Source organism: Nerophis ophidion, linkage group LG27, assembly GCF_033978795.1.
Source record: "Nerophis ophidion isolate RoL-2023_Sa linkage group LG27, RoL_Noph_v1.0, whole genome shotgun sequence".
Lineage (NCBI taxonomy): Eukaryota > Metazoa > Chordata > Actinopteri > Syngnathiformes > Syngnathidae > Nerophis > Nerophis ophidion.
Window position 1 is genome coordinate 10,760,539 of NC_084637.1, and position 27,550 is coordinate 10,788,088.

The 27,550-nt window shown below is 40.6% G+C and overlaps 1 protein-coding gene across 1 annotated transcript in view; it reads left to right on the top strand.

Moving 5' to 3' along the window:
* LOC133544056 (receptor tyrosine-protein kinase erbB-4-like) overlaps positions 1-27,550 on the top strand; it is a 42,527-nt gene that overhangs the window by 2,011 nt on the left and 12,966 nt on the right. Inside the window, exons 5-7 of the mRNA XM_061889085.1 lie at positions 6,787-6,942; positions 18,442-18,517; positions 18,661-18,807. Of these exons, the coding sequence (XP_061745069.1) occupies positions 6,787-6,942; positions 18,442-18,517; positions 18,661-18,807 (379 nt within the window). The remainder of the gene's footprint in view (positions 1-6,786; positions 6,943-18,441; positions 18,518-18,660; positions 18,808-27,550) is intronic.

Below are 27,550 nucleotides of genomic sequence, written 5' to 3' on the forward strand. Positions count from 1 at the left end.
GACAGAATTCAATTTTGCTCAATTTGAAGAGAAACGTGTCGACCTGTAACCTCTTAGTGTCACCCACGGTCTAACGGAAAAAGGTTCACGTCTCCTCCTTTATTTGGAGGTTCCCTGTTTACGTAACAACCCGGGAATGCGTGGGTTCCCTCCGGGTACTCCGGCTTCCTCCCACTTCCAAAGACATGCACCTGGGGATAGGTTGATTGGCAACACTAAATTGCCCCTAGTGTGTGAATGTGAGTGGGAATGTTGTCTGTCTATCTGTGTTGGCCCTGCGATGAGGTGGCGACTTGTCCAGGGTGTACACCGCCTTCCGCCCGATTGTAGCTGAGATAGGCGCCAGTGCCCCCCGCAACCCCAAAAGGGAATAAGCGGTAGAAAATGGATGGATGGATGTTTACATAACAACAGCTGTTTCTAAATCAATGGGAAGGTGGGATGTAAACAGCCGTTGTTTTCGGTCACATTAACACAAAAAAAAAAAAAAGATGCCTTGGGCTTTGACTGGTCCTGGATCGAGCTTGGGCAGGTCTTGGATCACAATAGATAACCCCCTCCCGTCACCTCCCATCGTACACAATGGAATTTTACAAGCCTTTTTTGCTTTTGTCTGTTCAGTGGCAACTCAGAGAACGGAAATGTTTTTGATCATTTACAAACATTTTTCTGACAGTTTTCTGACACGGACTCCTTTCTTCAGCCTTGTCCAAACATTTAAGTGATCTATATTTATATAGCGCTTTTCTCTAGTGACTCTAAGCGCTTTACATAGTGAAACCCAATATCTAAGTTACATTTAAACCAGTGTGGGTGGCACTGGGAGCAGGTGGGTAAAGTGTCTTGCCCAAGGACACAACGGCAGTGACTAGGGTGGCGGAAGTGGGAATCGAACCTGCAACCCTCAAGTTGCTGGCACGGCCACTCTTCCAACCGAGCTATACCGCCCCTTTAAAACAAGACTTTGGGAAGCCCATTCTAAAACCTTAATTCTAGCCTGATTTAGCCATTCCTTTACCACTTTTGATGTGTGTTTGGGGTCATTGTCCTGTTGGAACACCCAACTACTACCAAGACACAACCTATGGGGTGATGATTTTAGGTTGTCCTGAAGAATTTGGAGGTCATCCTCCTTTTTCATTGTCCCGTTTACTCTCTTTAAAGCACCAGTTCCATTGGCAGCAAAACAGGTCCAGAGCATAATACTACCACCACCATGCTTGACAGTAAGTGTGGTGTTCCTGGAATTAAAGGCCTGACCTTTACTCCTCCAAACATATTGCTGGGTATTGTGGCCAAACAGCTCATTTTTTGTTTCATCTGACCACAGAACTTTCCTCCAGAATGTCTTATCTTTGACCATGTGATGTCAGATGAAACAAAAATGCTGAAAAAACAAATCCATGTCAGAAACCAACAAATGTAGCCTTTTTTTTCAAGAGGAGTGGTCAAAAATTCTACCAGAAGCTTGTGGATGGCTACCAAGAGCGCCTTATTGCAGTGAAACTTGCCAAGGGACATGTAAGCAAATATTAACATTGCTGTATGTATACTTTTGACCCAGCAGATTTGGTCACATTTTCATTAAAATCATAATAAATTCATAAAAGACCCAAACTTCATGAATGTTTTTTGTGACCAACAAGTATGTGCTACAATCATTTTATCACAAAAAAATAAGAGTTTTAGAAATATTTGGAAACTCAAGACAGCCATGACATTATGGGAAAGGCGTAGCACGGTTGAGAGTGGCCGTGCCAGCAACCTGAGGGTTCCTGGTTCAATTCCCACCTTCTACCAACTTTGTCATGTCCGTTGTGTCCTTGAGCAAGACACTTCACCCTTGCTCCTGGTGGCTCGTGGTTAGCGCCTTGCATGGCAGCTCCTGCCATCAGTGTGTGAATAGGTGAATGTGGAAATAGTGTCAAAGCGCTTTAAGTACCTTGTATGTAAACTTTTGACCACGACTGTACTTACAAAACATTATGGCTGTTAGCTGCACTGTTTTACAAACCCCGTTTCCATATGAGTTGGGAAATTGTGATGGATGTAAATAGAAACGGATTACAAGTCCACATTTCAAATTGTTTTTTGGAAATATTCGACGTCGTGTCATCCGGACCAAAGGGGAAGCGAACCATCCAGACTGTTATCGACGCAAAGTTCAAAAGCCAGCATCTGTGATGGTATGGGGGTGAATTAGTGCCCAAGGCGTGGCTAACTTACACATCTGTGAAGGCACCATTAATGCTGAAAGGTACATACAGGTTTTGGAACAACATAAGCGCCGTCTTTTTCATGGACGCCCCTGCTTATTTCAGCAAGACAATGCCAAGCCACATTCAGCACGTATTACAACAGCGTGGCTTCGTGAAAAAAGAGTTTGTGTACTTTCCTGGCCCGCTTGCAGTCCAGACCTGTCTCCCATCGAAAATGTGCGGCGCATTATGAAGCCTAAAATACGACAGCGGAGACCCCGGACTGTTTAACGACTGAAGCTCTACATCAGGGGTGTCAAACCTACGGCCCGCGGGCCGGATCAGGCCCGTGAACAGATTTTATCCCGCCCACGGGATGAGTTTGCTAAGTATAAAAATTTGCAGAAATGTTTGAATGAAAGAAACAGCTGTTTTAAATGTGTCCACTAGATGTCACAATAGCAATTATTTGTGTATTTGTAGATGAGATGTAAAAAAGTAAATAAATAAACCACATGATGTCGGTGCAAAAGTCGAGGAAAATGATCAAACTACATAAATACCGCCCTGTAATTTGTATTATTCTTTTATTTCTATTTTTTCTTTTTAATCTTGATAGGTTGAAAATTAACACCAATCAGTTGATGAACATTATCACATAATTTATTCAGGAAGTATAAAAAAAACGACAAAAAAGATAGAATACTAATAACCGCAATATTTAAGTGTAAAAAAAAACATTAGGATTCGTACATTTTTCAGAATGTGCTTGTTCTATTTTTTAAAAAGAAAACAATCTGGAGTTTTCTTTTTTTTTAAGTTATTGTGCAATGATTTTACCAGTTTAGCCCACTTTGGAGTAGATTCTTCTCCACGTGGACCCCGATCTAAAATGAGTTTGACACCCCTGCTCTACATAAAACAAGAATGGGAAAGAATTCCACTTTCAAAGCTTCAACTATTAGTTTCCTCAGTTCCCAAACGTTTATTGAGTGTTGTTAAAAGAAAAGGTGATGTAACACAGTGTTGAACATGCCCTTTCCCAACTACTTTGGCATGATTGGCAGCCATGAAATTCTAAGTTAATTATTATTTGCAAAAAAATATATAAAGTTTATGAGTTTGAACATCAAATATGTTGTCCTTGTAGTGCATTCAATTGAATACGGGTTGAAAATGATTTGCAAATCATTGTATTCCGTTTATGTTTACATCTTACACAATTTCGCAACTCCTATGGAAACAGGTTTTGTATAAGCCTCATGGTTAACAGCGGTAGGAAAATAGTAGCGGCTGATAGTCCGCAAAATACGGTAATCATTCTCCCGCTTTGAGGTTGTGACAATGGGATCCTCTGCTGTTTACCACCCAGAGAGGCTGGAAGTTAATTGGCTCCTTGAGCTGCCGTACATTGTGCTGTCAGTCCCGTGGCCTCCCCTCATTGCCCCGTCACGTTAAGTCGAAGTGTATTAATGCACTGTGTGGCCCATTGATTCCTAATTCCTCACAACGTTGACATTGGGGATAAATATTGCTCGGCACAGTCGTCTTCCGGCTTTTTGTAATCAACATGGCTATTGATCGCCTGCCCTGAGCTCCCTTGAAGTAATTTATTTTAAATCCACTTTCAGTAAAAGGGGCATTTTGATGAAGAACGAGTCCCTCCCCAAAAAAAAAAAAAAAAAAAGCCTCCGAAAAGGAACTGGTGGACATGCACGCTCCGAAGGGTGAAATATGTCTTTCTTTTGAGTCGAGGTGGTCCCTGTCAGCGTGGCTGTCTCGGTTGAGGCCGAGCAGATGATGGATGAGGGTTCATCCAGCGGCAGGCCGGCCGTCGATCGATTTTATCCTGGCGTTTGTCTGTGGAGGAGACGGCACACGCTTCCTTGTCGCGGCCTGCATCTCAACACAATGTGGCCTGACGTGCACGCACATATCTAGCGTTTTCCCCCTGCCTTGCGTATTCTCCTGTGCCAACAGAGGCGACGTTGAACTGTGTTCATTGTCAGAACGGCACAATGGCCGTCTCCCCCCACCCCCGCCCCGGCTCGCCGCCTCGCCGAGGTGTTTTTATTGATCCGCCTGCAAAGTGGTGTCCACTTGTTTAACACGGTGGCTTGAACACTTCTATTGGCCTGGCTGGACACGCCTGGCTGACCTCTCATCTGCTCCCTTCAGTCATGAACGCACAGATGAATGCGTGTCCGGCTTGTGTGGGTTTACCGCATGTGTGTGTGTGTGTGTGTGTGTTTGTGTCCGTCGTCCGTCCAGCCCATTGAGCAACAAATGGAGTCTTCAAACGAAAAGTCGTCATTTCTTATTTCTACTTCGCGCAAGCTTTGCCTGTCACATGCCGTCTTTTGTAATGTGGCGATCCTGAGCTATGCATGGAGATAAACAGGGAAAATAATACAAACCCCGTTTCCATATGAGTTGGGAAATTGTGTTAGATGTAATTATAAACGGAATTGAACTATTTGCATGACTTTTCAACCCATATTCAATTGAATGCACTACAAAGACAAGATATTTGATGTTCAAACTCATAAACTTTATTTTTTTTTTTGCAATAATCATTAACTTAGAAGTAGTTGGGAAAGGGCATGTTCACCACGGTGTTACATCACCTTTTCTTTTAACAACACTCAATAAACGTTTGGGAACAGAGGAAACTAATTGTTGAAGCTTTGAAAGTGGAATTCTTTCCCATTCTTGTTTTATGTAGAGCTTCAGTCGTTCAACAGTCCGAGGTCTCCACTGTCGTATTTTACGCTTCATAATGCGCCACACATTTTCGATGTCAGACCGGTCTGGACTGCAGGCGGGCCAGGAAAGTACCCGCACTCCTTTTTCACGAAGCTATGCTGTTGTAACACGTGCTGAATGTGGCTAAGAATTGTCTTGCTGAAATAAGCAGGGGCGTCAATGAAAAAGACGGCGCTTAAATGGCAGCATATGTTGTTCCAAAACCTGTATGTACCTTTCAACTTTAATGGTGCCTTCATAGATGTGTAAGTTACCCATGCTATGGACACTAATGCACCCTCATACCATCACAGATGCTGGCTTTTGAACTTTGCGTCGATAACAGTCTGGATGGTTCGCTTCCCCTTTGGTCCGAATGACACGATGTCGAATATTTCCAAAAATAATTAGAAATATGGATAGGTTGATTGGCAACACTAAATTGGCCCTAGTGTGTGAATGTGAGTGTGAATGTTGTCTGTCTATCTGTGTTGGCCCTGCGATGAGGTGGCGACTTGTCCAGGGTGTACCCCGCCTTCCGCCCGTTTGTAGCTGAGATAGGCGCCAGCGCCCCCCGCGACCCCGAAAGGGAATAAGCGGTAGAAAATGGATGGATGGATGGATGGATGGATGGACTCGTCAGACCACAGAACACTTTTCCACTTTGCATCAGTCCATCTTAGATGATCTTGGGCCCAGAAAAGCCGGCGGCGTTTCTGGATGTTGTTGATAAATGGCTTTCGCTTTGCATAGTTGAGCTTTAACTTGCACTTACAGATGTAGCGACGAACTGTATTTAGTGACAGTGTTTTTTTTAAGTGTTCCTGAGCCCATGTGGTGATATCCTTTAGAGATTGATGTCGGTTTTTGATACAGTGCCGTCTGAGGGATCGAAGGTCACGGTCATTCAATGTTGGTTTCCGGCCATGCCGCTTACGTGGAGTGATTTCTCCAGATTCTCTGAACCTTTTGACAATATTTTAGACCGTAGATGTTGAAATCCCTAAATTTGTGGCAATTGCACTTTGAGAAACGTTGTTCTTAAACTGTTTGACTATTTGCTCTCGCAGTTGTGGACAAAGAGGTGTACCTCGCCCCATCCTTTTTTGTGAAAGACTGAGCATTTCTTGGGAACCTGTTTTTATACCCAATCATGGCACCCACCTGCTCCCAATTAGCCTGCACACCTGTGGAATGTTCCAAATAAGTGTTTGATGAGCATTCCTCAATTTTATCAGTATGTATTGCTGCCTTTCCCAACTACTTTGTTGCTAAAATCCAATTCTTAAGTTAATAATTTGCACAAAAAAAATGTTTATCAGTTTGAACATCAAATATGTTGTCTTTGTAGCATATTCAACTGAATATGGGTTGAAAATGATTTGCAAATCATTGTATTCCCTTTATTTTTACATCTAACACAATTTCCCAACTCATATGGAAACGGGGTTTGTAATACCAGTATACATACAACCCTAGTATATAGTGGTGGTCAGGATCAGTCTGATACCAAATTTACTGCGTTAAAATGATTACATTTTAAATTGTGTGACATGCAGGGAAGAGAGCTGCAACTGCTGCAACGCATTTCGGCACAATAGCTCGCAAGGTGACTCACGTGGTGGGCAATAATATTTCTTCCTCCAGGAGGAGTACAATATTTGCTGCACAGAGTGAACGTGGTGTTTTTCGTTAATATTTACTTTTAGCATACACGGTATTGCAAGATAAGGAGAAACGAAGGTCTGTGTGTTTATCAGTGCCAGACATGAAAAAGTAGCATTGGGCTGAACATGACACCATGTCTCCTTGAGGATTGCAAATTGTTTCTTGTCTCCCACAGGGGATGATGTACCTGGAAGAAAGGCGCCTGGTCCATAGGGATTTGGCCGCCCGCAATGTGCTGGTGAAGTCGGCCAATCACATCAAGATCACCGACTTCGGCCTCGCGCGGCTGCTGGATGCCGACGAGAAGGAGTACAACGCGGACGGGGGCAAGGTTGGTGTAAGTCTGTTGTGTTTACCTTTATCTGCACACGTCTACACACAAGTCACAAAAAAAACGTTTTGACAAAGGAGGTAAATACCGTGAGCCAAAAGTAATAAAAGCAAAGGTCAATGGCGGTGACCGAGGAACCTCGCAGAAAGAAGCATTGTCGGGCGGAGAAAGTCTAACAAAATCCCACCATGTGTTCATCTCAGAGGTGATGTAGCACCTCTGCTAAGGAACTTACATTTTCATTAGTGGCGCTTTCCTGATTTCTGTTCAACCATCTGTGATTATTTTTTCGATACATTAGCCTGATTTTGTTTTCATTCCGAAAATGTATTAGAACAGGGGTGTCAAACTCAAATACAGAGTGGGCCAAAATCTAAAACTGAACGAAGCCCCGGGCCGAGGTTGAACAAATTAATCCTTTAATAGGGACCCAAACAAGTTTTGCATTGAATATTGACCAAGCAAGGCTTTTATAACTTTATAGTGACATGCAAAATCGAGTTTTAAATAATAATATTTAAAAAATATCAACGGCATATCAAATAACATAAAAATACAAATTGAATGCCTCTTTTCGGCGGCGGGTTTGAGTTGGGGCGAGGTTTGGTGGTGGCCGGGGTGTATATTGTAGCATCCCGGAAGAGTTAGTGATGCAAGGGATTCTGGGTATTTGTTCGGTTGTGTTTATGTTGTGTTACGGTGTGGATGTTCTCCCGAAATGTGTTTGTCATTCTTGTTTGCTGTGGGTTCACAGTGTGGCGTATATTTGTAACAGTGTTAAAGTTGTTTATACGGCCACCCTCAGTGTGACCTGTATGGCTGTTGACCAAGTATACATTGCATACACTAGTGTGTGTTTATGTGTCGCATATATTATGTGAGTGGGCCGGTACGCTGTTTGTATGGAGGAAAAGCGGACGTGGCGACATGTAGAGTGTGAGGACTCTTCTTCGGCATGGTAATGCCGGTGTGGTTCTTCCAAGGATGCGTCGAAGTAGAACACAGCAAAGGTATGATATAAATGGATTTATTAAATAATAAAAAGGCTAGGAACAAAAACACTGTTTTAAAGAGAAGGCAAACAAAAGACGCTAGCGTGAAAGCTAGGATAATACTAGGAAACTAAAACTTGGCTCGAGGGCACAAACCAGAAAACAAATCATCAGTATGAAAACTGGAATAAACAAGTGGCATAGCGTGAGAGCTAGCGAGATAATACATACGATAGAAAAATGAGAGTCGTCACTTCAGCACGAAGGCAAATTAGGATCCGAGAATGAATAACGAAAAGGGGCGAGTTTAAATAAGGGAGGTGATTAGAAGAAAACAGGTGTGCGTGGATAACAAGTGGCAGGTGAACTAATGAGCTACCATGGTGACAGACTAAACAGGAAATAAAGACGTTAAACAACAGGGTGATACAAAAATGGAACAATAAACCAGAATATGTACAGATCAGAGCAGCGGATCGCAACAGAGAGAACGCCAAAGGCAGTGCTTTTACGGCCCGCCCCCAATATTATTGTCCGGGTGGAAATCGGGAGGGGCACTGAACTTCGGGAGTCTCCCGGGAAAATCGGGAGGGTTGACGAGTATGAGTATTAGTGGTGAATGCGGTGTGACAGCGGCGGGTCAGCTCTAATGTTAATTTAATATTGCCTCAAGGGCCAAATGAAAGAGTTTGACACCCATGTATTAGAAGATACACAGTGATCACATAATTTAAAAAAAAAAAGACACATTTTCTGTAGTCAGATTTTAATGCGATTTTGCACTGCAAAAAGTCAGTGTTCAAAAACAAGAAAAAAAAAATACAAAAATGAGGGGTATTTTATTTGAACTAAGCAAAATTATCTGCCAATGGAACAAGAAAATTTGGCTTGTCAAGACTTTCCAAAACAAGTAAAATTAGCTAACCTCAATGAACCCAAAAAATACCTTAAAATAGCTATATTCTCACTAATAACTACTGTACTACTATGAGTAAGTGCGTGCTCTTTCAGTCAATCAGTGCCCATATGTACAGTCAGCCCCCCAGCCAAAATTGTTTTAATTGTAATTTTGAGGAATTTATCTGAATAACTATTTCTGTTCAAAATTGTTTGAAATGTCACATGTTAAATTTTCTGTCAGTTTACTGTACTGTGCCAATATGAGTACGTATTTTCTATTGTTTCATTGAAAATAAAACAGCAAAGTCCATTTGGCTGTCATCTGTTTTAATATGAGACACAATTGTGTCAAAGTCATGATTTTTATTTTTAATTAACTGACCTCAATGAACCGAAAAATACCTTAAAATAAGTATATTCTCACTAATGACAAGTGCACTTTTCTTGGTAGAAAACATGAGACCATGTTGCTCAATATGTTGAAAAATATTCTTAACTTAAATCTTGTGTAATGTTCATATTGTTGATACTCAGCCAGCGTTTGTGGGTCTGATGGACCCGTTGTTTTTTGTGGGATTTAATGCCTCACAATCAAACACTTTTATGTTAAAATACTGAACAAATGTTTACCTTATCCCAATAAACATCTGTTCAGTATATTAACATAAAAGTGTTTGATTGTGAATTGAGTGTTTGATGTGTTCTTTATGTATTCGTCTATATGTTGTTAATCAGCCAGCGTTTGTGGGTCTTATGGACCCGTTGCTTTTTGTGGCGTTTAATGCCTCACAATCAAAATCTTTTATGTTAAAATACAAAACAAATGTTTACCTTATCCCAATAAACATCTGTTCAGTATATTAACATAAAAGTGTTTGATTGTGAGGCATTAAAAGCCACAAAATGCAACGGGTCCATCAGATCCACAAACGCTGGCTGATTAACAACAATATGTCAAGCCTGGACTGCGGTTATTTTTGCTTCTTCGATGCAAGGAGAATACGGGACGAGCCAGACGTGACTGTGAGTACATGGTTGTTTATTAGTAATACTAAATACAAAAATAAACAAACTAAGGTCGCTCACAAAGAGGTACAAAACTTGGCTACAAAAATACTAACAGGAAAACAAAACAACTGCTCGATGGCATGAAAGACAATGAACTAAACATAAACTTGCACTGTGGCAGAACTTATGAATAACTAACACAAAAACACTTACTGTGACCGGTACAAGGGGCATGGATAGCAAGGTAATCGAGGGTGCGTGAAGGCATGAGGCAGAATGCAAAAATCCCAGAACGATAAACAGAAAGCAAGTGACATAAATAGTGGCCGTGGTAACTAGAAACAGGTGTGAGAGGTTGATGATCGGGGCGTGACTAGGGGAAACAGGTGGAAACTAATGAGTAGCTATGGTAACAAAAACAAACCAGGAAGTGAAAAAACGGAACAAGAGTCCAGAAAACAAAACAAAACATGATCAAACATAAAACCAGATTTACAGGCGTGACACAATATGAACTTTGCACGGAAAATTTCTCTGCCAGTTTCTGCATCCCACAGGGATTCTTCTTTTGTGTTTCTGCACCTGCGGTTCCACAACAAGGTTGCAACATTGTTTGGCTCACCTACCATGAAAGATTTAAAGTTAAACTTAAAGTACCACTGATAGTCACACACACACACACACTAAGTGTGGTGAACACTGCAAAAACTGAAATCTGAGTAAGATTAAATATCTCAAATAAGGGTGATATTTGCTTATTTTCTGACTGATAAGATAATTCTTCTCACGAAAGAGATTTTATGTGTTTTACTTGTTGTAAGGGTTTTGGTCCTGAATGATCTCAGTAAGATATTACAGCTTGTTGCTGAGACCTATATTGAGTAAAACTAGACTGAACATACGTCCTATTTTCCCCGGACATGTCCTCTTTTGCGGGATTGTCCTGGGTGTCCGGCGCGGGTTTCTTAAATACCCCTGATGTTAGGGTTGTGTGTATTTTCAATGTACGTACAGGGTTAAAAGGGGGTTAAAAAAAAAAAATTAAATGGTAAAGGGGTGCGCACGTAGTTAAATCCGTGAGGGAGGGGCAGAGACAGAGAGAGCGAGAGAACGAGGCAGTGGATTGAGCATTAATCAAGGCATACTTTGTCAACAACCATACAGGCCACACTGAGGGTGGCCGTATAAACAATTTTAACACTATTCCAAATATGGGCCACACTGTGAACCCACACCAAACAAGAATGACAAACACATTTCGGGAGAACATCCGCACCGTAACACAACATAAACACGACAGAACAAATACCCAGAACCTCTTGCAGCACTAACTCTTCCGGGATGCTACAATATACCCCGATATGCGCCACACTGTGAACCCACACCAAACAAGAATGACAAACACATTTCGGAAGAACTACTGCACCGTAACACAACAAACACAACACAACAAATACCCAGAACCCCTTGCCCTGGGATGCAACAATATACACCCCCGCTACCCCCTACACACACACACACACACACACCACCACCACCACCTCAACCCCGATTACGTCACATCAAATATTCCACTTGAAAAATATTTTTGGTGGAAGATTGTACATATTTTGTGTGTTTGCCAAAAAAAAACATAGTTTTGTTTGACAAAAAAGGGCCGAAAACAAACAAACAAACCAAAACAACATAAAAAAAAATAAAACATTTTGAAATGATGGATAGATCTGAAGTTGATCAGTTTCAGACATACTTTATGTAGACTCCAGAGAGTTAAGCGTTAAATATAAAATGTATGTATGCCCTGGCACACCATTATCATCAGTTCATGACACAAGCAAAACCCTTTTTACACTTTTATACTGCAATAAATGCCCCAAAAACTTATTAAATGAAAAAATAGAAATAACTAACAGCAGTGGTAAAGTTTAGATCCATGAAGGAAAGAAGAAAGTGAATGAATGTTTATAACTGAATACATTTACATATGCATACAAATTTGTCTTATTTTTATATTATTTATTTTAATGAATTAAGTAACATTTATGACAACCTTTTTCCAAAACACAATATATAATGTGAGATGTAAAAGGATAATGCATATGTTTATCATTTGTTTTCAAAACGCTTACAAAAAAGCAGGACCCCAAAAATGTACTGTGGGACCCCATTTTTATGACTTGATGGGGTCCATGGGACCCCATTTTGAAAATTCCTAGCGCCAACACTGCTGTCAACAGAGGAGCAAAAACGCTTTATTTAAATAAATATATTATTTATAAAGCAAGTTGAAGTATCCTTGGCAAATTTTAACCTAGTCCCGGCCTTGGCATGCATATATGTGTCCTCTTTTTGTGATTTCAGAATATGGTCAGCCTAGTAAAACATGCTTGAAACTAGAATATCAACTGTTGCAAAGCTGAGTCATCAACACTTACAAGTATAAAACACATTTTTTAAAGTAATAATTTCTTTTTTCAAGCATGAAAAAATAAAATCATGATTTTGACACAATTGTGTCTCATATTTAAAACAGATCACAGCTAAATTGACTTTGCTGTTTTATTTTCAATGAAACAAGAGAAAATACATACTCTTATAGTAGTACAGTAAACGGACAGTTCATATTTGAACAATTAACATGTGACATTTCAAACAATTTTGAACAGAAATAGTTCATGCACATTCAGATAAATTCCTCACAATTACAGTAAAAAAAATGTTTGGCCGGGGGCGGGGCTGTATATATGCGCACTAATTGACTGAAAAAGCACACACTTGGCGCGAAGATGTCATGATGTCAATGGAAAAATGCATTGTTAGACCATATGATTTGCAGAGAGTAACAAGCGGTTGCCTTTCCATTAAGAACAATAAATTAGTTTTAGTATAAGTTTGCTGGTTTCACGCAATGTAATGCCTCGATACAGCGTCCGCATTACTGAAGACGCCGCACCGATCTGCCTGTCGACCTCACGAGCCACTCTTCCCCCACTCGTGAACAAGACTCCTAGGTACTTGAGCTCCTCCACTTGGGGCAAGATCTCCTCCCCAACCCGTAGGTGGCACTCCAACCTTTTCCGAGCAAGAACCATGGATTCGGACTTGGAGGTGCTGATTTTCATCCCGGTCGCTTCACACTTGGCTGCGAACCGATCCAGTGAGAGCTGAAGATCCCAGCCAGATGAAGCCATCAGGACCACATCATCTGCAAAAAGCAGAGACCTAATCCCGCATCCAACAAACCAGATACCCTCAACGCCCTGACTGCGCCAAGAAATTCTGTCCATAAAAGTTATGAACCGAATCGGTGACAAAGGGCAGCCTTGGCGGAGTCCAATCCTCACTGGAAACGGGTCCGACAGACTGCCGGCGATGCGGACCAAGCTCTGACACTGATAATATAGGGAGTGGACCGCCACAATCAGACAGACCGCTACCCCATACTCTCTGAGCACTCCCCACAGGATTTCTCGGGTTACACGGTCGAATGCCTTCAAGTCCACAAAGCACATGTAGACTGGTTAGGCAAACTCCCATGCACCCTTAAGAACCCTGCCGAGAGCAAAGAGCTGGTCCACAGTTCCACGACCAGGATGAATACCACACTGTTCCTCCTGAATCCGAGGTTCGACTATCCAGCATAGCCTCCTCTTCAGTACACCTGAATAAACCTTACCGGGAAGGCTGAGGAGTGTGATCCCACGATAGTTGGAACACACCCTCCGGTTCCCTTTCTTAAAGAGAGGAACCACCACCTCGTTCTGCCAATCCAGAGGTATCGCCCCCGATATCCACACGATGCTGCAGAGTCTTGTCAACCAAAACTGCCCCACATCATCCAGAGTCTTAAGGAACTCCGGGCGGTTCTCATCCACCCCCGGGGCCTTGCCACCGAGGAGCTTTTTAACTACCTCAGCAACCTCAGCCCCAGAAATGGGAGAGCCCACCACAGATTCCCCAGGCCTTGCTTCCTCATAGGATGACATGTTGGGGGGGATAGAGAAGGTCTTCGAAGTACTCCCTCCACCGATCCACAACATCCGCAGTCGAGGTCAGCAGAACACCATCCGCACTTGGGAATCATTTAGTGATTTAACCCCCAATTCCAACTCTTGATGCTGAGAGCCATGCAGGGAGGCAATGAGTCCCATTGATTTTGTAGTCAAACTCACCACCTCCCAGTCTCAGGGCGGACACTCTAACCACAAGGCCACTGAGCAGGTTTAAAGAAAGGTTAAAAAGAATAATGTTAAAATGAATATTACAAACCCCGTTTCCATATGAGTTGGGAAATTGTTTTAGTTGTAAATATAAACGGAATACAATGATTTGCAAATCCTTTTCAACCCATATTCAATTGATTGCACTACAAAGACAAGATATTTGATGTTCAAACTCATCAACCTTATTTTTTATTTTTTTTTGCAAAAAATAATTAACTTAGAATTTCATGACTGCAACACGTGCCAAAGTAGTTTGGAAAGGGCATGTTCACCACTGTGTTACATCACCTTTTAACTTAACAACACTCAATAAACGTTTGAGAACTGAGGAAACTAATTGTTGAAGCTTTGAAAGTGGAATTCTTTCCCATTCTTGTTTTATGTAAAGCTTCAGTCGTTCAACAGTCCGGGGTCTCCGCTGTCGTGTTTTACGCTTCATAATGCGCCACACATTTTCGATGGGAGACAGGTCTGGACTGCAGGCGGGCCAGGAAAGTACCCGCACTTTCTGTTTTACGAAACCACGCTGTTGTAACACGTGCTGAATGTGGCTTGGCATTGTCTTGCTGAAATAAGCAGGGGCGTCCATGAAAAAGACGGCAGCATATGTTGTTGAAGTGTTTGATGAGCATTCCTCAACTTTATCAGTATTTATTGCCACCTTTCCCAACGTCTTTGTCACGTGTTGCTGACATCAAATTCTAAAGTTAATGATTATTTGCAAAAAAAAAAATGTTTATCAGTTTGAACATCAAATATGTTGTCTTTTCAGCATATCCAACTGAATATGTGTTGAAAATGATTTGCAAATCATTGTATTCCGTTTATATTTACATCTAACTGTCAAACATGGACTTGGACTTGGATTGTTTCTTCGATGCAAAAGATGATTGGCACGAGCCAGGCGTGAATGTAAGTACATTTTTATTAATATTCTAACAAAATTACACAAAGGCAAACAAAAGGCGCGCACGAGGGCGGAAAACAAATTTGGCTAATGAAAAAATAAAAGACTACCATAAATGCTCCAAAGATGAAACAAAAACACTTGCACTGTGGCATGAAAAAACAAAACTTGCACTGTGGGATGAAAAAACAAAACTTGCACTGAGGCATAAATACAAAACTTACTTGGCGTGGACAAAAACGAACAGCAAGGCATGAACCAGATGAATACGGGATGTGTAGGTACATCGGTAGGTACAAAGGTACCAGGCCGAAGAAGAGAAACCAAATGGCTTCAATAGCAGTGACATAATTAGTGATGGAACAGGTGCGTGACATGACAGCTGAAACTAATGAGTAGGCATGGTATTGAAAACAAACCAGGAAGTGCAAAACAGGAAACAAGTGTCCAAAAAACAAAACATAACATGACCAAAACAAAACATGATTTGTTTGGCGTGACACTAACACAATTTCCCAACTCATATGGAAACTGGGTTTGTAAAATGTGTCCATGAAGCGGTGTTAAATATGTATTTCCTGTATGAGTCCAGTTGTGCTGATTAAAGATTGCTGAATTTGCACATTTCTTGATTAAATACAGAAAAAGCTGGGATGAGGCTAAGCCAGCCAAGCCGACCCACTGATTGCGCAATCCTTCATAAACTGCATTAGATGGCACGAGGTCGCTTCCTTTTGTCAGCACGTTGCCAATATAATGGTTGTTAAATCGTTTATTTTACAACCTGTGCAGGCAATCGGACAAAAAAACTAAAACGCAGAGAAATGTCACACGGCTAGTCGCACGGGACTCACTGCGAGGAGGCGTACAGAAGCTGGCAGGTGCTTGCCGCTGCCATTTTTCTTCAGGAAGGGTCAACGAAAGAGAGACGTTTTAAAAGAAATTAAGGCGGACTCTAACAAAAAAAAGAAACAAAGCTTTTTCCTGGAGGAAATTAGGTGCATGGACTTTTTGAACAAATAGTTTTTTTGTTTTTAAAAATACTACAATAAAAAAGACACATAAAAAATTATTAATACATTTTTTTTTAAAAAGTATTTGAATTAGTGTTGTCCCGATACCAATACTTTGGTACCAGTACCAAAATGAGTACGATACTTTTCGGTACTAATTAAAGGGGACCACAAAAAATTGCATTATTGGCTTTATTTTAACAAAAAATCTTACGGTACATTAAAGGCCTACTGAAATTAGATTTTCTTATTCAAACGGGGATAGCAGGTCCATTCTATGTGTCATACTTGATCATTTCGCGATATTGCCATATTTTTGCTGAAAGGATTTAGTAGAGAACATCCACGATAAAGTTTGCAACTTTAGGTCGCTAATAAAAAAGCTTTGCCTTTACCGGAAGTAGCAGACGATGTGCTCCTGACATCACGGGTTGTGGAGCTCCTCACATTGTTTACAATCATGGCCACCAGCAGCGAGAGCTATTCGGACCGAGAAAGCGACACTTTCCCCATTAATTTGAGCGAGGATGAAAGATTTGTGGATGAGGACATTTAGAGTGAAGGCCTAGAAAAAAAAATAAGATTAATAAAATAGTTTAAAAAAAAGAAAAAAGAAAAAGGCGAGGGCAGTGAGAGGGATTCAGATGTTTTTAGACACATCTACTGGGATAATTCTGGGAAATCCCTTATCTGCCTATTGTGTTGCTAGTGTTTTAGTGCGTTAAATAGTACCTTAAAGTTGGAGGGGTGTGGCCACGGGTGTTTTGACGCCAGTCTCTGAGAGAAGTCACGGCAGCTGCAGGAGGTCCGTGGCTCCGCTGATCTCCGTCTGGTAAGAGGCGACTTATTTCCACAATTTTCTCACCGAAAACTGCCGGTTGACATATAGTCGGGATCCAAGTTCTCTTGACCGCTCTGATCCATAGTAAAGCTTCACCTCCGGGAATTTTAAACAAGGAAACACCGTGTGTTTGTGTGGCTAAAGGCTAAAAGCGTCCCACCTCCATCTTTCTACTTTGACTTCTCCATTATTAATTGAACAAATTCCAAAACATTCAGCAATACAGATGTCCAAAATACTGTGTAATTGCGCGATGAAAAGAGACGACTTTTAGCCGTAAGTGGCGCTGGGCTATAATGTCCCCTCCAACCAATAACGTCACAAACAGGCGTCATTATTCCGCAATGTTTTCAACAAAAAACTCCGCGGGAAATTTAAAATTGTAATTTAGTAAACTAAACCGGCCGTATTGGCATGTGTTGCAATGTTAATATTTCATCATTGATATATAAACTATCAGACTGCGTGATGGGTAGTAGTGGGTTTCAGTAGGCCTTTAATCATATGTTTAGTTTTGCAAGTTTGTCCTTGAATAAAGTAGTGAACATACAAGAAAACTTGTCTTTTATTAGTAAGTAAGCAAACAAAGACTCCTAATGAGTCTGCTGACATATGCAGTGACATATTACCCATGCCTTGGACACTAATGCACCCCCCATACCATCACAGATGCTGGCTTTTGAACTTAACATCAGTTTGAACATCAAATATGTTGTCTTTATAGCATATTCAACTGAATATGGGTTGAAAATGATTTGCAAATAATTGTATTCCATTTATATTTACTTCCAACACAATTTCCCAACTCATATGGAAACGGGGTTTTTACATCCAAAACAACTCGGAATTTCACTTTTTTTTTAAATTCATTTACAGACGCAAATGCTCTACGTTGGATTAAACACGCTGAAAAGGATCTTAACGAGACTTTGTGTCTTGCAGAAGAAAAGAGAAAAAAAACAAGTTTTGTTTGGTGACCAGAGAACATCAGTCAGCAGCGCCAAGCACATTTCCTGCTTGATGGGCTCATTGCCGATTCCTTTTCTTGTCAAAGCAGCGTTACGAGCGGCAAAGTCTTTTAAATTCAGGCAATTCCTGTCAAAAAAAAAAAAAAAAGTGAAGTTGTCAACCCGTCATGCTGCATCGTTCCTGTCAAGCAAAGCATGAGTGGCCATGTTTGCCGCAAACGTGACTCACTCAGACGACTCAATCTGGAAATCGAACCACCGTTCTAATGCGCTGATTTCCTCCAGGAAGGGCTTCTTGTTCCTATCCTGGATCGCACAGGCTGCCGTAAACGGGGCCATCTGTTGAGATTAGTCGCGGCCGACGACCGATACCATCTCATTTAGCACCTTAAAAAGCGCACAAACTATTGACGATTGTCGGGTCAGGCCGTAGCCAATCACTCATCGCACTCGAGTGATATCGAGTAAAGCGGCACTGCCTCCGAGCACCGTCGATACGCCAATAACTCACAAAGAGCAGCTCAAAGGATCAGGCAGCCGTTGCAAACTGAGAGGCGATCAATTACAATTCAAGTGTAAATAACCTTATAAATATTAAATGTAAGATTTTCTTTTCCACCCTCTCAAATATGTCTTTCCCTCCTCAGATGCCTGTTAAATGGATGGCTCTTGAGTGCATCCACTACAGGAAGTTCACTCATCAGAGCGATGTGTGGAGTTATGGTGGGTGCAAGGAAGCCGGATACATTTACGGTCTTATGTGATCACACCTGTGAAATAAGCCCAAAATCCTGTTTTGTTTTGAATTTGCATTTTACCCCCCTGTTGTATTGCTGAGACCTTTGATTGGCCTCCGCATCCCTCAGGAGTGACCATCTGGGAGCTGATGACGTTCGGAGGGAAACCGTACGACAGCATCTCCACGCGGGAGATCCCGGACATCCTGGAGAAAGGCGAGCGCCTCCCTCAGCCGCCCATTTGCACCATAGATGTCTACATGGTCATGGTCAAATGTAAGATGTTATCTTTTTTTAAGATGCTTAGGTTTGTTTCTATATAGTCCAGGGGACGGCACCCCGCGGCTCTTTGATCACTCTGATGTGGCTCAGCTGCATACTTGCCGACCCCTCCCATTTTTCCGGGAAGTTTCAGGATTATAGTGCCTCTCACAGATATCTCACGTGGCAAACAGTCTCCGATTTTCACCCAGACAACAATATTTAGGGCGTACCGTGATGGCAATGCCTTTAGCGTCCTCCCAAACATGTCGTCGCGCCCGATCCTACACCATGTTATCAGTGTGCCGGTCGGTCATATGTTGTATGCGACTTCCGTCAACACAGCCATACAGGTTACACTGAGGGTTGTGATATAAACAATTTTACCACTCTTACAAATATGCACCAAAGCCACACCAAACAAAAATGACAAACCCATTTCGGGAGAACATCCACACTGTAACAACATAAACACAACAGAACAAATACCCAGAATCCCATGCATCCCTAACATTTCCGGGCTACATTATACACCCCCGCCCCCCCAACCCCGCCCACCTCAAGTGACGCAAGGAGGTGGGGGGGAGGGGGGGACAGTGAAAGTCTTGATGGTTCTTTATATATACATATATATATATATATATATATATATTAGGGCTGTGAATCTTTGGGTGTCCCACGATTCGATTCAATATTGATTCTATGGGTCACGATTCGATAATATATCGATTTTTTTCGATTCAATTCGATTCTCGATTCAAAAACGATATTTTTCCAATTCAAAACGATTCTGTATTCATTCAATACATAGGATTTCAGCAGGATCTACCCCAGTCTGCTGACATGCTAGCAGAGTAGTATATATTTTTTTTTAAACTTTCATAATTGTAAAGGACAATTTTTTATCAACTGATTGCAATAATGTAAAATTGTTTTAACTATTAAACAAACCAAAAATATGACTTATTTCATCTTTGTGAAAATATTGGACACAGTGTGTTGTCAAGCTTATGAGATGCGATGCATGTCTAAGCCACTGTGACACTATTGTTTTTTTTTTATTTTTATAAATGTCTAATGATAATGTCAATGAGGGATTTTTAATCACTGCTATGCTGAAATTATGAGTAATATTGATACTGTTGTTGATAATATTAATTTTTGTTTCACTACTTTTGTTTTATTCTGTGTCGTGTTTGTGTCTTTATTGCAGTTCTGAGTGTTGCTGGGTCATGTTTTGTTTCGGAATTGGATTGCATTGTTATGGTATTGCTGTGTATTGTTTTGTTGGATTGATTTAAAAAAACAAAAAAATATTTTTTTTCAAAAATCGATTTTTTAAAAATGAGAATCGATTCCGAATCGCACAACGTATTTGATTCATTTCGTATTCGAATCGATTTTTTCCAACACCCCTAATATATACATATATATATATATATATATATATACATATATATATATATATATGATTTTGGACGCTGGCGGGCCGGATCCATAGTTTGGGGACCCCCGTTGTAGACCATATCGCCCATCCCTAATTAACCATCATATGCCAGCGTGAGAAGCATTAGAAGCAAGGTGGGTGAAGGACGGAGGAAGCTGGATTAGAACCTTGATCCCTCCGGTTACGGGACCTGCTCAACACTTCCTGAGCCGCGGCTTTGAAAAGTGTTTCCAAAGTGTTGTTTGTAGAAGTTCGACTGGATTTGATCTTTCTGAAACATCGTATTTATAAACATTAATGGCTGTCATCAGCTCAGACTGTAACGTGTGCACAGGTGGCCCTTAATGTAAAATGTGATCTGGGGGAAACTGTACCCCATTTTTGCTATTAATGTTAAAATCTAATTACTATTTTTCCACAAGTGTGTAAGCTTTGCTAGACTCTGCGCTTGCTTATTTTTTTTGTTCAGCCTTCAAAGTTGGATCTGGATGGTGGTTGAACTCATGTGTAGTGGTGTAGTGAGTCTTATTCTGCGTTGTGTAGTTTTTTAAGTAAGAGACACTCCACCATTCCATCGTTTCATCATTTATTGGCCACCGGTTTTGGAAACATGAAACACATACACAGGTCTCTATTTTTCTGGCGGAGTGATACCTCATCAGCAAAAGTCCGATAGAAGAGGAAATAAACAACAGTCATTCATATAAAAATAATAATTTAAATCACAACAACAAAAACGTTTTATCACAAAAAAATACTAATAATACACAAATCCACATACCTTTGTTGTAAACATGTAACACATACACAGGTCTCTACTTTTCTGGCGGAGTGATACCTCATCAGCAAAAGTCCGATAGGAGAGGAAATAAAAAACAGTCATTCATATAAAAATAATAATTTAAATTACAATAACAAAAACGTTTTATCACAAAAAAATAATAATAATACACAAATCCACATACTTTTGTTGGAAACATGAAACACATACACAGGTCTCTACTTTTCTGGCGGAGTGATACCTCATCAGCAAAAGTCCCATAGAAGAGGAAATAAACAATCGTCATTCATATAAAAATAATAATTTAAATTACAATGACAAAAACGTTTAATCACCAAAAAATAATAATAATACACAAATCTACATACCTTTGTTGGAAACATGAAACACATACACAGGTCTCTACTTTTCTGGCGGAGTGATACCTCATCAGCAAAAGTCCGATAGAAGGGGAAATAAACAAGTCATTCATATAAAAATAATAATTTAAATTACAATAACAAAAACATTTTATCACAAAAATATATTAATAATACACAAATCCACATAACTTTGTTGGAAACATGAAACACATACACAGGTCTCTACTTTTCTGGCGGAGTGATATCTCATCAGCAAAAGTCCGATAGAAGGGGAAATAAACAAGTCATTCATATAAAAATAATAATTTAAATTACAATAACAAAAACATTTTATCACAAAAATATATTAATAATACACAAATCCACATACCTTTGTTGGAAACATGAAACACATACACAGGTCTCTACTTTTCTGGCGGAGTGATACCTGCGTAAATACCGGGTGTGATTATGAACAAACATTTCAAACATTCGACGCTCTAATCCTTACTTAACAAAATTGTGCATAAAAAAATACTTAAGACAACACATCACTTATACCTACAACATTAATGTTTTAACTTCTAAAGTATTATGAAAGTTTAGAAATAATATTTACACAAGAAACACATAGCAATGAAGAACTATTACCTCATCAGCAAAAGTCCGATAGAAGAGGAAGTAACAATACGAAAAAAAAGCAAAGTCACTTCCGGCACCAGACATCCGGTTCTTCAAAATAAAACCAATACTTCAAAATAAAACATAACACCCTGTCTCGTTCATAATATAGCGCAACAACATCACACTATTACATTGGGAAATAGATGATTAAACAAGTCATTGATAGATGCACAGCAAGCTCAGTTTGTTTTCCCATCTGGAGCAAAAACCACAATGTTTTTTTGCGTCCAAACCATGCATTGCTTCATCCAGCCCAAATCCTCCCATCGTCCGCTCAGTCACCGGCTTAATTTGAACACGGCAAATGGTGTCCATGGCTTCAAATATTTCCAAGAAGGCATGAGCACCGGTCCAAGCTTTGTCCGCTGCCAACTATCGGCAGATTGGCCGTCCTTCACGTAGCGCCAGCCTGGTGGTCGCCCGGCTCAACAATGACGGATTGACTTTTCTCTTGGCTTCAATTATCCCACATGAACTTCTCTCCCCATTCCTTTCTGTTCTCATGGCTGAAATACCAATAGAGAGATGATGTGACTCATCTCGGAGCATGACATCAAAACATATTCCCCAGACGAAAATGTTAATCCTATTGAAATGTCATGGCATCTAATATTTATTCTCCTAATGTAAAAGCAGCACCGATTGCTTTTGACAGCTCAAACGCAACAATGCCCTGCAGCTTGTTTAGCCTTACAACAAAGCCCACAGACTACTAGTTCCTCCCTGGAGATTAAAAGATGAAAAACAAAAAAATAAACATTCTTTGACCAATTTCATTTTAGGGTCAAAGATATGCGCCTTGAGAAGTTCACATATCTGTTTCTAAACTGCAGCCCTTAGGGCAGGGGTAGGGAACCTATGGCTTTAGAGCAGGGGTCGGGAACCTTTTTGGCTGAGAGAGCCCATCCATCCATCCATTTCCTACCGCTTATTCCCTTTCGGGGTCGCGGGGGGCGCTGGCGCCTATCTCAGCTACAATCGGGCGGAAGGCGGTGTACACCCTGGACAAGTCGCCACCTCATCGCAGGGCCAACACAGATAGACAGACAACATTCACACTCACATTCACACACTAGGGCCAATTTAGTGTTGCCAATCAACCTATCCCCAGGTGCATGTCTTGAAAGCCAAATATTTTAAAATGTATTTCCGTGAGAGCCATATCATATTTTTTAACACTGAATACAACTAAATGTGTGCATTTTTTAAGTAAAACCAACATTTTTAGAGTATAATAAGTCTCTAATTATTTTTAACGACATTGTTATTTTTTGAACAGGTGCGGTTGAAACGGATTGATGGATTAAAATGCATGAGAATGTTTTATATTTTGAACGTTATTTTTAACATCGTGATTACCAGCGGAATTATTCATTACTTATCGTGTTAAGACAGTGGTTCTCAAATGGGGGTACGCGTACCCCTGGGGGTATTTGAAGGTATGCCAAGGGGTACGTGAGATTTAAAAAAAATATTCTAAAATTAGCAACAATTTAAAAGTCCTTTATAAATATATTTATTAAATAATACTTCAACAAAATATGAATGTAAGTTCAATAAGTGTGAAAAGAAATGCAACAATGCAATATTCAGTGTTGATAGCTAGATTTTTTGTGGACATGTTCCATAAATATTGATGTTAAAGATTTCTTTTTTGTGAAGAAATGTTTAGAATTAAGTTCATGAATCCAGATGGATCTCTATTACAATCCCCAAAGAGGGCACTTTAAGTTGATGATTACTTCTATGTGTAGAAATCTTTATTTATAATTGAATCACTTGTTTATTTTTCAACAAGTTTCTAGTTATGTTTATATCTTTTTTTCCAAATACTTCAAGAAAGACTGCTACATATGAGCAATATTTTGCACTGTTGTAAAATTTAATAAATCAGAAGTTGATAACATAGTGCTGTATTTTACTTTAGGGGGTACTTGAATTAAAAAAAATGTTCACAGGGGGTACATCACTGAAAAAAGGTTGAGAACCACTGTGTTAAGCAATGTCAGCTAAGATTTATCTGAGAGCCAGATGCATTCATCAAAAGAGCCACATCTGGCTCTGGAGCCATAGGTTCCCTACCCCTGCTCTGGAGCCAGATGTGGCTCTTCTGATGAATGCATCTGGCTCTCAGATAAATCTTAGCTGACATTGCTAAACACGGTAAGTAATGAATAATTCTGCCGGTAATCACAGTGTCAAAAATAACGTTCAAAATATAAAAGATTCTCATGCATTTTAATCCATCCATCCGGTTTCTACCGCACCTGTTCAAGAAGTCGCATTAATGGTAAGAAGTATTTTATTTATTGTTGGTTGGCGTCAGAATAACAATGTTATTAAAAAGAATAAGAGACTTATTATACTCTAAAAATGTTGGACTTACTTAAAAATGCATGCATCATCATCATTTATTTTTATTCCTTTCATGAAAATGCATATATAAAAGCCACGTACAATTGACACTTTCATTGTTTTTTTTGTTTCTTATTCATTTCCATGATCAGAAAGGAGCAGATGGAAGAATGATATTCTTATATTTATCTGCTCCCTTTTTAACACAAATTATTTTCCATGACTTTATAACTGTTCCCTCCAACAACACCCGAACTCCAACATACTTTTCAATTTTCCTTTAAGCATTTTCACAATGACACGTCCAATCTAAATCAAAATTCAGTTTGATATAATTACAGTTTTCTCTTTTTTTTAACTCTTTTTAAAAACAAAGGTATTCTTACAGCTTTTTAAGTGTTTGTTTAGAGAATTCCATGCTTTCACACCAACAACAGACAAGCACATTTGTTTCAAATTTGTTCACACTTTTGGATGTTTAAAATCATACGGCCTTCCGTGGTTCTCATCTTCAGATGTGGACACTTAACTTTTGTATGTCATTTGGAAGAATTTTATTTTTCGCTTTGAACATCATTAAGAGTTTTCAATTCTACAATGTCTTTTAGTTTTAGGAATCCTGACCTAATGAAGTGGTTTTGTGTGGTCTCTATATCGTACTTTAAAAATGATACAAATTGCTCTTTTCTGTGAAATAAAGGCATTATGTTGCTATGATATGTATTTCCCAATATTTCTGCACAATACTTGAAATAAGATAGAATAATAGTTGGATTCAGTCTTAAAAAAATATTATATGGCTCTCACGGAAATACTTTTTAAAATATTTGGCTTGTATGGCTCTCTCAGCTAAAAAGGTTCCCCACCCCTGTCTTAGGGTGTAAGCGTTACATCTGACCTCATTATGAATAAAATATTTGAATTCAGACAATTGAATGGATCTGCATCACCGTGGCTATAACTAGGGTGCAAACAAAGAAGTCCACACATGCGTGTGATTCCTGTCTAATGAGAGCGGACATACCACCTGGCCTTTCGCTTCACCTTCGGGGCTTTGCTTTGTGTACACCAGCTGTGGTCTCGTCCATGGAAACCTGCTTTTTCTCTTGCCTAATAACTATTTGAGCAAGGGAAAACGGCATTACCGGCATAAAACAGCGGCTTCACGTAACAAGCTTACTTACGAAAATTAGATGTACAAACCCCGTTTCCATATGAGGATGTTCCAAATAAGTGTTTGATGAGCATTCCTCAACTTTATCAGCATGTATTGCCACCTTTCCCAACTCATTTGTCACGTGTTGCTGGCATCAAATTCTAAAGTTAATGATTGTTTGCAAAAAAAACTAATAGATGGATAGATAGATAGATAGTACTTTATCGATTCCTTCAGGAGAGTTCCTTCAGGGAAATTAAAATTCCAGCATCAGTGTACCGAGTTGAGATCAATTTAAAAAAAAAAAGTAAAAAGTAAATAATGGGGGTTTAAAAGGAAACAAAATAGAGAAATATTACAAAAAGAATAAAAACAATGGGAATGACAATATAACAGTAAAATAAGACTATAACAAGACAAAGTAGGCAGTAGTGACCATGTTATGAAAACGTATTGTACTGTTAATGTTTTGCATCCCCTGTCATCCCCGTCCCAGAGAGGAGTTGTACAGTCTAATGGCGTGTGGGACAAAGGAGTTCTTGAGTCTATTAGTCCTGCACTTGGGATGAAGCAGTCTAGCACTGAACAGGCTCCTCTGGCTACTGATAACGCTATGCAGAGGGTGACTGGCATCATCCAGGATGCTCACTAGTTTGTCAACAGTCCTCTTCTTTGCCACCGTCACCAGTGAGTCCAGTTTCATTCCCATTGTAAAACCGGCCCGCCTGATCAGTTTCTCAAATCTGGAGCTGTCCTTCTTAGATGTACTGCCCCCCCCCCCAGCACACTACCAAGTAGAACAGAACACTGGCAACCACAGACTGGTAGTACATCCACAGGAGTTTTTTACAAATGTTGAATGAGTGCAGTCTCCTGAGGAAGTACAGCCTGCTCTGTCCTTTCTTGTACTGGTGGTCCGTGTTAACAGTCCAGTCCAGCTTATTGTCCACCCAAACCCCGAGGTACTTGAATGAGTCCACGGTCTGTACCTCAACTCCCTCGATCACAATAGGTTGTGACCATGGACTTGACCTCCCAAAGTCACTGACCAGCTCCTTGGTCTTTGACGGATTGAGCTGCAAGAGGTTCGTGTGGCACCAGACAACAAACTCTCTCACCAGGTTCTGAAACTCCTCCTGTCTGCCGTCCCTGATGCACCCGACGATGGCTGTGTCATCCGCGTACTTCTGGATGTGACACAGCTCTGAGTTGTAGCAGAAGTCAGCGGTGTACAGGGTGAAGAGAAGAGGGGCCAGCACCGTTCCCTGCGGTGCTCCGGTGATGCTGATCACAGTGTCAGACGTGATGTCCTTCAGTCTGACGTACTGTGGCCTGTCGGTGAGGTAGTATGTAATATGTAGGTAATATGTAATAGGTAATATGTTGTCTTTGTAGCATATTCAACTGAGTATGGGTTGAAAATGATTTGCAAATCATTGTATTCCGTTTATATTTACATCGAACACAATTCCCGAAGTCATATGGAAACAGGGTTTGTATCAAGATTGACCTTGACGTGGAAATGTGCGCTGCCTCACGCCAACTTCGTGGCTGACGTTCGTTCATTTCTACAGGCTATGGTTACTTTGGCGACACACAGATGTGATTTGATTTTTTTTTTTAAAAATTCACCTTTTCGCCAATGCATTTATCCATCCATCCATCTTTCTCCGCTTATCCGAGGTCGGGTCGCGGGGGCAACAGCCTAAGCAGGGAAACCCAGACTTCCCTCTCCCCAGCCACTTCGTCTTGCTCTTCCCGGGGGATCCCGAGGCGTTCCCAGGCCAACCGGGAGACATAGTCTTCCCAACGTGTCCTGGGTCTTCCCCGTGGCCTCCTACCGGTTGGACGTGCCCTAAACACCTCCCTAGGGAGGCGTTCGGGTGGCATCCTGACCAGATGCCCGAACCACCTCATCTGGCTCCTCTCGATGTGAAGGAGCAGCGGCTTTACTTTGAGTCCTCCCGGATGGCAGAGCTTCTCACCCTATCTCT